Source organism: Heterocephalus glaber, unplaced genomic scaffold, assembly GCF_053883595.1.
Source record: "Heterocephalus glaber isolate CG9 unplaced genomic scaffold, H.glaber_assembly_v1.0 deba00001688, whole genome shotgun sequence".
Lineage (NCBI taxonomy): Eukaryota > Metazoa > Chordata > Mammalia > Rodentia > Bathyergidae > Heterocephalus > Heterocephalus glaber.
Genome location: NW_028258413.1, coordinates 3,106,252 through 3,121,215, shown reverse-complemented (window position 1 = coordinate 3,121,215; position 14,964 = coordinate 3,106,252). Strand labels below are relative to the sequence as shown.

The 14,964-nt window shown below is 47.3% G+C and overlaps 1 protein-coding gene across 1 annotated transcript in view; it reads right to left on the bottom strand.

Annotated features, from left to right (window-relative positions):
* Positions 1 to 14,298, bottom strand: part of Col25a1 (collagen type XXV alpha 1 chain) — a 401,020-nt gene extending 386,722 nt beyond the window's left edge. Inside the window, exons 1-2 of the mRNA XM_021245429.2 lie at positions 13,627 to 14,298; positions 12,638 to 12,707 (exon numbers count right to left, since the gene is read on the bottom strand). Of these exons, the coding sequence (XP_021101088.2) occupies positions 12,638 to 12,707; positions 13,627 to 13,917 (361 nt within the window). The 5' untranslated portion in view covers positions 13,918 to 14,298. The remainder of the gene's footprint in view (positions 1 to 12,637; positions 12,708 to 13,626) is intronic.
* Between the last annotated feature and the right edge of the window lie 666 nt (positions 14,299 to 14,964).

Genomic DNA, 14,964 nt, shown 5'->3' with positions numbered 1-14,964 from the left:
ACCGAAGTAGGCATAAGGTGACCTCCCCCTCGGGAGGCAGGGAAATCGGGCACAGGGAACAGGATCTGAATCCTCTCGAGGGCTCTGCCTTCTCACCGAGCCATGGTCAGCCTACACAACAGGAGGCTCTGCAGCCTTTAAAAAGAGCGATGCGCATCAGTGTTGGGAAATTACCCAATATGCACTACAGGCAGACTGCTCCGGGGGAGACGGGGAACTGGGTGCCATCTTGGATTCAAAGGTTTGCATTTGCCACTTGCATGAATTATTTAATAGCATCAACGATGATGCAGTCACCAAACCCAAAGAAGTTGCTTTTGAGCCAAAGCTTGAGCATGAGGCAGCAATGCAGCCACAGGTGGAGAGCAGAGGGCAGCAGCTGGCACAGCAGCAGAGAGAATGCGCAGGCCCAGGAGGCCGCCTGTGGAGGGTGGGACCTAGATCCCACCTATGCAGACACCAAAATCTCATTCTCCCAGAAGGAGCAGCAGCTGATACCCTGCCTCCCTGATTTGCTGGGTCTCACCTGGGGGTGACTTTGCCTCCGCGGGAACACTTGGCAATGCCTAGATGCTCACAGTTGTGGAAACCCAGGAGTGCAAGGTGCAACTGGCATCTGGCGGGTGGAGGCCAGTAATACAGGAAACACCCCACAGTGCCAGGACAGCCCCAATACAGAATTCATCAGCCCGAGGTATCAGTAGGGGTGAGGAGGAGACGCCCTGCAGCACCCAGTGCTGCCTCACAGCCACCTGACGGCATCTCTGCCCTTCCAGCCCAGGGCAGACCGGCCAAGGCCCAGACTCCGCCTTCACTGGGAAACACAGCCACAGACTTACACCCACCTCCCGAGGGCCAGTGAGCCTCCTTAGGAATGACTGCCAGGAAGGCAGCCTGGGAATGGTTAGAATGTAACACTTACCTAACAATTGGTGGCCATCATTTACCTTCAGGAAAACCATCTAACTGGTGTCACCAGCATTCTGCAAAGTATCATAATCCTCAGTAGAGAACTTTTTAACATTCTTAGAAAAAAATTGTTTTTAAAAACCCTCAAATACCAACTTTTCTGCATAACCCTAACTACTTTAGAAGTTGTGATAAGTGACCTGGAATTAAGAGTTCAAATTCCAATTAGCACTGTAGCTTTAAATCCATTAACACTGGCCACCATCGGCTACAGACTATGTTTTTGTAACATTTAATTCCTTAGAGTCTTCAGTCTGCTTATCTGATACCATTAGTCCTTCCCAGAGCTTAGAACCTATTTATTTCTCTAAAGAGTAAGGCACGTGTCATGCGGCCAGTTCTTAGTAAGGCACAATAAATATTGTTAATTGAATTAAAAAAATTTTGAGGGCCAGGGATTTAGCTCAGTGGTTTCACCGCCTACTGCACAAGCCCAAGGACTTGAGTTCGATCCCCGGTACCATAAATAAATAAATAAATAAATAAGATTTTGAAAAGACTCCTATGCACGGGAGCTTTCCATCTTTGCCAGAGCTGCCTGAAGTTAGGGAATACCAAAAGCCAGTTACCACCCACATTATAATTTTTCAACCCTGATATTCAAGAATACTTGATATTTAGCATTAGCTCCCCGCTCCCCAAGTACGAGGAGACCAGTGGGACACAAGCTGCTTCTCAATGAAGGAATTTCCCCAAAAGAGCCACCGACCACCATCCAGTCTGTGTACCCTTGCCCACCTCCCGCAGCCCCTGCTGACTTCCTCTTCCTTCCTAGGATGCAGGCCACAGTTATCTAGCTGTAGCTTCGCATCTACCACAATCCCAGCGGGCTCAGCCGCAAGGTGCCCAGCCCTGGCAGCAGGACAGAGGAGCAGACACAGCACTGCCATGACAACAAGAGAGGCAGAGATCAAATGAGGCAGGGACCACAGGGCCAAGAATGAGCAAACTACTCTAGGGAGGCATGGGCCAAAGACAAAGTTGCCCGGAACAGCAATAAACACATGGGTGAATAGGATGGGAATGACATGGCAGTGTGCTAGGAAATCCAAACCAGGAGATAAGGTGCTGAAGTCCAGGCCAGGCTGGCTGAGAACAGCACAGATTCCAGATGCAGCCATGCATGCTCCCCCACAGATGCAAGGAAAGGTCCCTCGGGCTTTTCTCCATCAGCCCGCGCCAGGAACAACGAAGGATCCGTGCCCTTCCCAGAGGAAGACACTGGATGTATTTGTAGATTATGGAACAAGTATCATTTCTAAGCCAAAATTTTAAATATAGTAACAGAGTTGGTAAACACATTGTGTTCCTTCTGTGGCTAAATATACACAGTGAGAAATATAAGACAACAAGTATGGAACTGATTTATTCACATTCTTTTTCCAAATCAGAATGTAGTCCCTTGCAAAGTCTTAATGTTAGATTGTCTTTAACCCCCGTTTCCATGTTATTCTAGTTATTTTATATTAGACATTTACAAGGACCACTACAATTAATCAGTGCAGAAATGGAAGAATGGATTATGTAATTGCCTGGGCATAATTCCCCAAAACAGACAGGGGCAGGAACTCTCTCTCATGTTAGCAAAACCACTCATTGGTACCTAAACACAGGAAGCCAAGTCCCCAAAGTGGTTCCTACTTGGAACAAATTGTCAGGCCACTTATGTAAATCATACCAGTAACACGGACTCAGCAGTCAACACTACCCCAACGGGCCCAGTGTACAAAATGCAAAAGTCCAAGCTAAAAGGAACTCTCCTTTAAGTAACAAATTGTGTGTATGTGCACACACGTATATGTGTATGTGTTTATGTGTGTTTAGAGATTGAATCCAGGGCCTTGGGTGTGCTAGGTAAGCTCTCTACCACTAAGTTAACTTCCTGGCCCTTAAATTACCAACTTTAACAATGATAAGAAAATTAAATACCATATAACCCACAGGATATGAACATGGAAGGAAACAGATAATAAACAATCATTACCATGATTTTTTGAGCCTAAAGAATAGCTTCCTGCATGATTGCTTTAGTAATATAAAACAAAAACTTGTGCTCAGGTGGCAAACTATGTATTGTCTCCACTACACCCCTTCCTAATTTACCTGGTTTCAAGAGCTATTTTATAACTATATAAATTGGAGATAACAGTAAAAAATAGCTCTCATCTATAGACGCATTTCTTTCTGCCTTCTGTCCCTCACTGTGGAAATACCCAGTTTGGTCTCCATTTATGCATAAATGTCAATATTCCTGTGGCACAAATGTATGACTTTAAATTCTCCTTCGAACTTGTTATAACCTCTTAATAGTGTCTTAATTTAAATAAAATCTTTAACATATATTTTACATCTGCACAGAAGTCATGATTTTACCTTTTTCAAAAAGTATCTTTGAACAGGAATTTTTGAAGAAAGAAAAGATTACTTTTGAAATCTGGGGCCAAACATTGCTCTTTGGCATTAATGTTCCCTTGGCTCACCATGGGCTTGGGACCCAAGGGCGATGCAGGTGACCAGGCGGTATGCCCACGGTGGGGCCGGCCAAGCTCCATCCACAGGACAGAGCTGAGCTGCAGTTAGTGCTCGTGCGAGAGGAGGGGAGGCAGAGACACCCGAGTGGCCAGCAGGAATGGGGCCCTCGTGCAGGGCACAGACGACCTGGCACCTGTCCACTGTGCCAATAGCGATCACGCTGGGCAAGATGCTCCATGTCCACATGTGGCACCGCTTCTCCGGCCACGCATGTGTCTGCTGTGTTTATCCCTAGTTTCCAGGAATTCGACAAGTTATTAATCTCATCACATGCCATCAATGTGAAAATAGCGTGAATGCTTAAAAAGCTAGCCACACATGATTATAATTAAGCCAAAGTGGAGACTTGTAATAAATTGAAAATGATGAGAAAATGACATCTGATCCACATAGGGGATATATGTGATTGATTATAAAGTTCTCCTGTCTGGAGCTTTTCTTGAGAATTGAAGACAGGACTAAGGGTTTTCTGCTCAAAAAGTTGAAAGCTTAAAAGAGTAAAGCACATTTGAGTCTAATGTGTCATGGACTCGCACACAAAAAACAAAATATACCTCAGACTTCTCAATCCAAAGATACCTTTTGCTATAAAAATAAAAACTTTCAAAAAATGTCAGCATAAATTTGACCACCAACATACATATTCAGAACTTGATTGTAGAACCAAGCCAATACTCAGGGAGGAATCCTAAGAAGTAGCTGAAATCTAGCGCATTAAAGAACTTCGCCAGGAGGAAACTATACACAAGAACATGAAGGCCCTGGTTTCTTGATGGATGTAATTTCTCAGTGCTACAGTTTGTTAAAAACTTCCAGATGCACTGCAGTGTGCAGAAGGGCTGGTTACCCTGCTCAGGCTCCGGGGAACCATCAGAGTTTCTGCAGGAGCCAGGAGGTAAGTTTAAGAGGACACAGTCTGTTTGGTCAGATCTTTTCGTGCCTTATAACAGCTTTGTCTGTATGATTTTTCCAGCCTTTCTTATTTGCTCAACTTTCCCATCTTTTGCGATTTTACTGATAACTGGCTTCTCAGAGAAGGCAGTCTCATTTTCTCAGATTTCCTCAAAGTCCACAGGTTGAGACTGGTTTTTTGTTTTGTTTTTTTGTTTTTGGTACCGAGGATCGAACTCTGGTCCTTGCACTTGTGCAGCAGGCGGTGAAACCACTGAGCTAAATCCCCGGCCCAAGACTGTGATTACAGAGAAAATAAACTGTTCCCCAAAGCTCGGAAACCTGTAACTGTGCCGTGCCCTGCGAGATGGCTGAGGCGGTGCCTCGCTCAGCTAAACAAGTGTCCACAGCGGCTCCTCACGCAGCAGCGAGCACTGCTGACAGGGCATTCGCTTCAACGGGAGGCGCAGTCCCCCATTTCCCTTCCCTGGTACTGGGTGCAGTACGGTTGTGGGCAGATTTACACTTTCTCTGTGAAATGTGCTACGTTATTCACTCGCTATTGGCTAAAATATTAATTTCCAGAGACTTTTCCCATTGTTTAAACAGACACACAGTTCCTGTATTCTCACTGGGGAAAACCACTGCGTCTGTACTGAACACGACCTTTCCTTGTCCTTATCCTCTAAGCGACACAGGGTACCAACTGCTTACGGAGGATCCAGGAGGATACACATGGGTCATACACAAATCCTAGACCATGGAATGTGAAAGATTCGGTATCCAAAGGTTGTGGAGTCCATGGAGGTCAAGGAACCCATCTCCTTTCAGATACAGAGGACAACTGTAATTTGGAGAAGAGTTATTTTTCATATAGCATCTTGTGAACCAAGTATTGACTGTTGGTCAAAAACTTAACTGCTTTAAATACATGAAAAAGGTAATGTGTACTGATATTACTTAATGTTACAGCTCCATAAGAATAGATGAAATTAAAGCATAAAAACAAATTTGCAGAAAACTGTCATGAAAAATATCGTTTGAAGGCTTAAATGACTCAAAACCCGATGAGGGGAGATGCTGAGTCTCTAAGACGCGGCAGCACTCTGAGCAACACGGCTCGTGCACCCGGTTTCCCTGTGGGCCCTCCATCATCACACCTCCTCCTCCGCTGGAACCCTACAGCCCGTTAAAGACAGAACCACACGGAGAGTCATTTGTTAATTCCACTCATTTCACTAGCTAATTTAACGTCCACCATTTCCAGTTTTGCTCTCCGCACGGAATTCTGGAGACGGGTCTGCGTTGAAGGCGGAAGGGACCTCTGCAGAGCAGCCGTGTGACCCTGGGGACTGGACTTCAACAACTGCTCGGTCTCCAAGGGAGATCAGGCTTTTTGGAGATTCCCCAGGGGCCGTACAGACAGGGGTGGCCAGGGAGGGGGAGGACGACCTGGGGTCTTGGCCTCTGTACCCCCAACCTCCAAAGCGAGGTAGGGTGATTAACAGCGCGTCCGATTTCATATACTAGGGTTTCTCGTATTGCATTTTTTAAAAATATTCACATGAATTCTTTGGGGGGGAAAGTAGACTACCCCTGGCCCAACTGTTTCTAGTTAGACATACTCTGACTTTCAATATTCCAGAATGTACAAGCTAGAGATGGCTAGGACACATACTCTACTCAGCCACTTGGCCTAAATAGGAAAAGTGTTAAACTGTGATGACTGTATCCAAATACGAGAAAAATGTGTCCAGAAGACTAGCATTGCTAAAATCTAAATTATTAATATCGGTTTGGGCATTCCTGGAAAATAAGGCCTCCATTTACTAAACATGCCTTTATAGCAAAGGCAGATTTAGTGATACTATTAAGGAGCAGAATGAGGAAAAATAAAGGATTCGTCTCAACTATCATATATGGCAACTAAAGTTCAAGTGGAAACTCCAGGGACAGCAACCTCAGGAGCATGACAGTAATTCCAAACAACTCTGGATTCCAAGAAATTACAAATTGAAGTACAAACTCTCCCCTAAATTGGTAAATGTAATTACATTTGGCTCCTTTTTTCTATGGGAATGTTAGACTACAGTTCATAGCTTTGAATTTATATACTAAATAACTACACTGTTCCACTGAAAGGTAAACTTTGCAGTACTAGGTTCTTTTAAGTATCTTAAAGCTTATAGGATTTTCTACTCTTCCAATATAGATGAAGAAATTTCTTGCTTCCTCCCCAAATTGTTTCCATTGAAAACAGAGGTCAAGGAGAAGAAGTCACCTGGGGATCTCAAAGGCGAGAAGCTGGGGGAGAGGCGGAAACCCCTATTTAGCTCAGTTCCTCCCCCTTGTGGTCACAAAGGGGAGGTGCCCGCCACCTCTTGGCATCTCCCAGGGAATCGGAACGACAGAGAAGTCGCTGGAAGAACAGATGACGCCCCAGGAATGGCTTCCCTTTGTGGGCCATTTCCACTACAACATCTCACTCTCATTTTCCTCCTTTTCAAAAGTCAGTTTTTAAAATAGTTTTGATTACAAGATTGCGGAACAAATCCCCCAAGCAAGCAGTCACTATCCACGTCTAAGAATTAGGTGCGCGGGCAAACCTCTGTCACTTTTAGCACAAATTGGCGGCGGGGTGTTCAATGTCACGGCGCACTGGTCCACTGCGTGGGACCCCCACCTCCGCCAGCCGGGCAGGGCGGGGCGTCTGTGCCCGGTACATCCGGCTTCGCCTGCAGCCTAGACTGACTCCCACACAGTTTTCACATCCTCGGCTCCCATAACCCACCGAGTAATGTTTTTCATGTGGTAGGATGGAACTAAAATACTTTTAGGATAGGTTTTGGATGGTTTCCACTCAGAATAACAGATTGATGCTATTTGGATGTCTAGGAAATGGGCCCCTGGGTTGCAAAGCAGTCCTGACGCTAGCTTTCCCCCCACAGTTCGTACCTAATCCTGCGGATGAGACATTCCCTTCTCGGCCGGCGTTCAGATGTTGTTTTGGTTAATGCCATGTAGTTGGTTTTGCACAATTACAAAGCAATCAGAAGCACAGCAGGTTGTTATGGGCTCCTACGTGGTTTCCGGGTGAGCTAGGACAGTTTGCCCAACCCCTTGCAGGACGCAGGACGGAACCCTTCCCTGCAATCCCCAGCTCATGCAAGGACAGAGTCGCTGAGGTAGAGAAATGAAGCATTTGAAGAGTCACCTTAAGGACTCACAGACAAGAAAAAACAAGCAAGAACGCTGCTCCAAGAGGCCATTTGTCTTTGGTCCTTTGGGCAGCAGGGCACTTTGCAGCTGTCACTCCTGGACAACTAAAGGTGCTACACCCAAACCGTTGTATTCAGTAGGACTGGAACAATATCACGCGCATGCACCAAGGTGCTCATAGGGCACACAGTTTTGTTCAGTCTTCCAAGAAGGAGGGAATGTCTGCCGCTCTCCCAAGTAACATTTAAGCATTTTAATTTGCTTTCTTTCTACAGACTGCTTCCAATCGCGCTTCACCTTACAGAACTAAGCATTACCATCCCCTTACTAGACACACTCTTTCCATTCATCATGTGGCTTGGTAGAAAAAAACACATAGCATAAGTGAAAATCCATGTTCATAGGAAAAACAAGTTTTACGTGATAAATGTTAGCAAAATAATTTAAAGGGTTTTAATTGAACCCATGGGCAGCCCGTTAGAGACAGGGTCTGGCTAAGTCGCCCAGGCTGGGTTCATTACAACCTCTTAAGCCACGGGAAAAGCAGCACATGCTGAAGGCCGTGATTAACATTTATCTCCACCTGTAACTGACCCAAAGTGCCTTTAAGTCTCCTGAAGCTACGTTGCTCGCATTATGAAAAATAGGTACTTTTCCTTGCTTTTACTTTGTATGTAATCATCTTCATGTACTTGGAGGGTATACAGCAGCCTCAGAAAATACAGTGGACCCTAGAGTTATAACCGGCCTGACATACAATTTGGATTAATTGGGTTAATGAAGATTCATCTGCCTCTTGTTATCTATAGCATGTCCCCAGGTAAACATCCAGACCTCAGCTGTCTTGACTTAGTTACTCTGACTGCAACATCATTGGGTTGGCTGCCCAACTCCACTGATCACAGGAGCCCTTCCATAAACATCCCCGGTGCATGCATACTTTATGTAAAACACCAAGAACAGAACCCAAGACAGTTTTACAGCCATTGAAAAGAACCAACTGATTCTCTCAAATGAAGGTCAAATTTTAGGGAGGTCAAGTCTCCAATATGAGCTACATTTCCATGCCTCAGCAACCGCTCAAATACTCTGCTAAAAAGAGCTCTGTTGATATATAAGGGCTTTGTATCATTATTTCAGGGTTTCTTATGAAGCAAATACTTTTAAAAATAGCTCCTCTTGAGCTCAAAAGGAAATTTGAATTTTCAAGGGGGACAAATATGATCTAAAGCTAGATTGTGGTGCTGAGTGCCCAATGATAAATTTATTAGATACTAAAATAGGTAATTATAAATTGCACTTCAATCTTTTTAAAAGTCTGAAAATGATTCAGATAATCTACTCTTTGTAAACTTCATAAGTACCTAGCATTAAACTATAAAGACCTTTTACTGTCACTATCCTACTTTTTTCCTTTTGCCAATACTAGGGATTGAAGCCAGGCTTCACATATGCCAGGCAAGTGCTCTACCACTGAGCCACAGCCCCATCACTTCCTGTTCTACTCTGAGACAGGGTCTTGCCCAGCTGTCCAGGCTGACCTCAAATTTGCAATCCTCCTGCCTCAGCTTCTCAAAAGCAGCTGGGACTACATGCATGCAGTACCACCACACCAGGGTTCTATCCTCTTAAAAATCCTATTTCTCCCACACTCCACCTAACGGGTCAAAAGCACTCGCTGTAATTTTTGTAATAATTTAGGATACTAATATAAGTATCTGTAAAAGACCACCCTTCATTGATATACCAGTAAGAGACACTGACTAGTCTGATTATCTGCACGAATGATCTACAGGTATATTTAAGTAAGCATAGTATTTTATTCAAAACCTGCGGTTCATAAGCCATTGGGTTCTGAGCAAGCGGCATTATTTCCTGGCCTCAGTTTTCCTGTCTATAGAGTTCAATAGCATACAGGAAAAAGAATACTTAGTACTTAATGCAGACTGTGTCAGGCCACTTACATAAATTATCATCCCATAAAAATGGTAGTATTAGCCTTGGGCAATTGGGTGAGTGGACTACAGAGAAGTTCACTAATTTTACTAAGGTTACAGTTATTCAGTAGCAGATCCAAAATTCCAATCCAGAATTATCCACTCCAAAATCTTCATCCTCCATTCTCAATGGGCTTTGGTCTTTTGATTTCTTCAGAGGTGGGCCTGAATCCTGACCTTCAGTATGTTAGCCACTCTGAGTCCCAGCTTCCTCATTTATGAAAGGAGATTACTGGTACCGAATTCTCCAGGTTGTTAAGGAAAATTAAAGAGCGGCTCTCCTACAGTTAGAAGTAAAGACTCGTCCTCCATCTTCCATCAGAGCTGCCTTCCTGTGTACATATTTCAAAAAATCTATAAATTTTACGATATCCTCATAGCTACCTGGATAAGCCTCCCTGGGACCAAGATCTAGCAAAAGTAACCACAGTGAACCCAACGACCCAGCTTTACTTCTCAGCTATCAGGTCCTTGGCTCTGAGACTGTCAACAGCGGTGTCAACTTCAAGGGGTGGGCATGTGTCCACAGGAACTGGGCTGAGGTCACAGACTTGTCTCACTCTGCCCCACCAGCAGATGTCTGGGTGACGACTCTAAGTCCTGCAAACCAAAGGCAGAGCCAAACCAGGTGGGAAGCACGGTATCTCCTTTCTAATCCTCTTGGCCCGCCTGTTTGTTTCCTAGGACAATACCTCACTGACCGTAACTTAACATTGCTCAGTTGCTCCAGGATACCACTTTCAACAGAATGCCTCTATTTTGATGTGTCTGGTTATTCCACAAGCAGAGGGAGTGTGTCTATAAGTGTGGTCTGTCAGCAAGAAACCTGTGCAATTCCATGTCTTGGAACACACACCCTCCAAGGTTACCTTGCAAGTAGCCAGGTAAAAACTGAGGTGATGTACAGCTCTAGTGGCAATAAGGAAGTAAGGCAGTTGTTACAAGAAAAAAAGAAAAAAGCCAAGAAAACCACCATTTATTATTAAATGACTATGTTCAGATGGAAAATCGTCCCAAATAATCCGTCCTCAGTAAACTAAAGGAATCGTTATCTTCCAGGTTCCAAGTTAGACCTCAATAACTACCCCACATTACACACCGTGAGGCAAGATACCTTCTCAGAAGACTCTCCTCAGGGCTGTAAGGATCGCTTTTCCACTTTTTACCAAACTCACTAAGACTCCTCTCAGCTACTTTGAATTCACAGATGTCAAAAGTACTGTATACAAAAAGAAAATGCTAGACTCAAGAAAAAGAAGATATCAAATAGTTCCTCTTATATAAGAAACCTAGATTGTAAATCAAAGTAAAAAAAGGAGAGATGTAGGAAACGGAAAAGCAGACTTTTTGGAGATGCGGAAAGGGATGGAAAATGATCAAGATATGCTACATACAGGTACCAATTCCTCAAAATCACCGTAACGGTTATGTCTTGCATATGCTAAGAATAATTCTTAAATCCTGGACTCAAGTGGTGTGGCCATACCAACTGTCTCGGGAATGCAAACAATCCCTGAACACTGAGGAGGCTGGTGCCAGTTAATTCCTGTACTAGAAGCGCCTTTCCTCAGCACTCAACTTTGCAGATCTTTCCCAACATAAAGCCACCAAGAATGAGGCCTACACTGTTGGATGTTGACACTTTATTTTCCTAATATAGCTTCTCGATCCAGTCTTCAATTAAAAACTATAATCAACAGAATATAAACAGTTTTTAGGCTGTACCACCTGGAGGTGACACAGTATTTAAAATGTCTAAGATGGTACAGTTTAGCTATGTCAAAACAAGCTATCAAGAGGGGGAAAAAAGTCTTGGAAGAAAATAATGAACTGGACTTTCACATCCTGTGCCTCCAAGATGGAAATATGTTCTCAAACTGTGTCCTTAGATGATTCTATCACTAGGCAAACATCACACAGCACACTTACACCAACCACGGTGGCCATGTCACAAGGCCAGCAAATCTCCTGGGACCACCATCATATGTGGGTCCGTGGGTGACTGGAATACCCTTGTGTGGCCCAGGACTATACGGATATCCAAGTACCATGTACAGTGGACCCTCAAGTTACAACCAGCCTGACACTAAATAATTGGATTTATTAGGCCGATGGAAGATTCACCTGCTTGTTATCTATAGCATGTACCCAGACAAATATCCAGACCTCAGCTGTATTCACTTACAACCAACTTGAGTTACAACCAGCCCTCAGGAACCGATCAAGTTCATAAGTCAAGGATCCTCTGTACTTGACCATTAAAGAATATATAAGAGACTCACTTATAGGCATTAACAGCACTTATCTAAAAACACCTCAAGAGTCCCGTGAGTTTCATGGCCTGTATCACAGAACCCATCCACAGAGGACACCCGGCCTCGGGGACCCGTGAGGGGAGGGCGTGAGTCACTGAGGCTTCTCTTCTCCACCCTTCTGCTACACTATCATTAATGTAGGTCCTTGAAACCACACAGAAAAAATGGTGAGAATTTAAGAACCCTTTCTGAGCAGTCACTGAAGGCAGTTTGTAATGTGAAGCCCAAGATAAAGAACTAATGTCCTTTGAGTCTTCATCTATATGGAACAGGAGAAAGAACTGTTTTGACAGAAAAGGGGAAAGCAAAGCAGTAAAGGCGTTTTTTAACATAACCCTGTGCCAAAGAATAAACAGAAGCATGCACTAGTGCAACATTACCCTGGGGAATTCAGAATCTAACAGCTCTACAGTCCTTTTCACCAGACGTTAATTTCATATAATTGAAGAACACTTTCGATCTGTGACTCTAAGCCCTTTGCCTCTGCACAGCATCTTGCCCCTATTTTCCACTCTCCCCTACAGACCCTGTATGCCGCTCACAATCATATCCAGGGCTTTACTCGCCATCGCTTGGGCTGAGACATGCTGATCTTATTAAAGCAAGTTGGGTCTGCATTCTTTCTTGCTATTACAGGTGGACTTGACAGACACAGGACCTCGGATTTCAGATGTGCTGCTAAGGAAGAGACCTCGTTAACGGGTTCCATTTTACCTGCTGGGCAGTTGCACTCTGAAGGCGCTTCTCTCGAGACTCGTACTTTAGCCATATGTTCGTAGGACTTCTGTAGGAAGAGAGAAGTTACAGTCAGCAGTAGCACGGGGATGGCTTCCTTGGGGGCTCTGGCCACATGGCCTGGCTCATCAGCACCGAGAGCTTGCGCAACTAACATTTACATGTGAACTCAGGCCTCAGTCAAAAGGTAACTGTATCCAAGTCCTAAAAGAAAAGGACAGCCGATGGGGTAGCAAGATTGCTGGATCTAACGTCTTTCTCCATTCAGCTACCATCACCCTCTCCCTCAGCGCAGGTGTAAGCAGTCAGTGCCAACACCTGCAATAACATGTACTCTTCTAGGTAAACTGAGGCTCAGCCATGACGGCCACTATTTTGTACACGAAGGCCTTGTCATTGTGCTGCAGCTACTGCCAAACACCCTGCTTGTTCGGAGAGCAACTTCCAACACCCCCTGAAGCCACCCTTAGCCATAGTTCTCATCTCCAGTGGTTCTGCATTCACAAATGCCCGGCACTGCACCAAAAACAAAGCTACTTTTCAAATTCTTTTAAACTTTTAATATGAAAAGATGCAATAGATCAAAGAGGTCGGTTTTAACGGGACGACTTCTTTCTTAGGAGTGGCTGCCTTCCTTACATTAAAAAAACCTCTAGCTCTAATCTCCACGTAAGATGTGAGGCAATGAACAGATGCTGTGTCTGAAGGAATATTCTCCACACAACTGAGTCACAGGAGACTCCAGTAAAGCTAGAGAGGGCTGTCTGTCCCCTGCCGCCCCTCCCCTTTACACCTCCACGCGTGCTAGCGGCAAACAGAGGCGGAGGGGGCGGCGACAGACCCGGCACCCGACAGTGCAAGGCACGTGCATCGGACAAATCCTCGCCACGCGCGCCTGAGAGGCCGCGCGCGGAGCGGGTGCACGCCCCGTGGGACGTCCCGCGCAGACGCTGGCCCGCCCGGCACACCTGAGCCAGCAGCCGCTCCACCTTCTCCTGCACCACGGCCTTCAGCTGATCCAGGCTGACGGGCAGCGGGCGGAGGGAGGGGGCTTCTCCGGCGGACTCGAGCGCGGCGATCCTCGCCTGGAGCTCGCCGGTCTTCGCCCCGAGGTACAGACACGAGGCCACTGCGACCACAGACAGGACCGTGGCGAGCGCGGCACACGGGGGCACGGCGCGGGCACAGCGCCGGCCGGGGGGCGCCTCGGGCCCCGGCTCCCGCCCGGCCGCCCTCGCAGCGGGCTCCTTCGGCGGCATCGCGGCGGCGGCGGGCTGGCCTTCTCCCTCCAGCCTGGGCCCGCGGTCTCGGAGGGGGCGACGCCCACGAAGTTCAGTCCGAGGCTGCGGCGCAGCAGCTGCGGGCGAAACGGGCTCAGCGCGAGCACCGGCGGCCCAGGCGCATCCCGCGGGCGGTGGCGGGGCCCGGACACCTGCGAGGCCACCTGGTGGTGGGGACGGCGCGGCCGCCCGACCTGTTGCTTCGGAACCTCGCGCACCTCTGCTTGGCCCAGCGCTGCGCCGCGTGCCGCCGGGACCCGGAGCCGCTAGGGCGAAGGCGCGGCCGAAGGCGGGAAGGGAGGGAAAGCGCTGAGCTAGGCTGCCCGAAGCGTCTCTGGGCTCCGGGTGCGCGGGCCTTAAATACCCTCCGCAGAGCGCGCTGCGACGTCCCGCCCACCTCATTAGCATAACTCTTGCCTTCGCCCCACCCGCCCGGGACCCCTCGGGGCGGGGAGCGGAGCGGGGCTCGGTTAGTCACATAAATATGCAAATACTGTGGCCGGAGCAGCCGCCCTGATTGGACAGGAGCTTGGCGTCCCGCCCCTCCACCGAGTAACTTCAGCGTCCGGAGGCCAGAGCCGGGGGTCGCCGCGGGGTGCGCGGAGCGGAAGGCGCACCCTCGCCCCGGCCCGGTCGCCAGAGCCCCCACGCTCCGGCTCCCCCGGTCCCCCAGTCCCCCAGCCCCCAGCGCAGCCCGGCCCGGCTCCTCACTCCCCCGCCCGCTTCCCTGAGTCCCGGCCCTGCGCTCCTCGGCCGCGCGCGGGTGCTGATACGTTTCCCGACCCCCGGCTTGTGGGCTCCAAAGGGGCCGTGTCGAGGCACGCGCGTTTCTCCGGGCTCGGAAAGGGACCAGAGGATGAGGCCGATGTTCCCTCTCTGAATGCTCATGTGATTCCCTCCGGGTCGCATCACAGGGTCTCTAATGGGGTTTTTACAAGATGGCAATAGCAACGTTTTGCACCTACTTGACTTTGGGGGGAAAGCCCCCACTTGGTACGCCACCAGGCTCTCAGCGCTTCCTCGGAA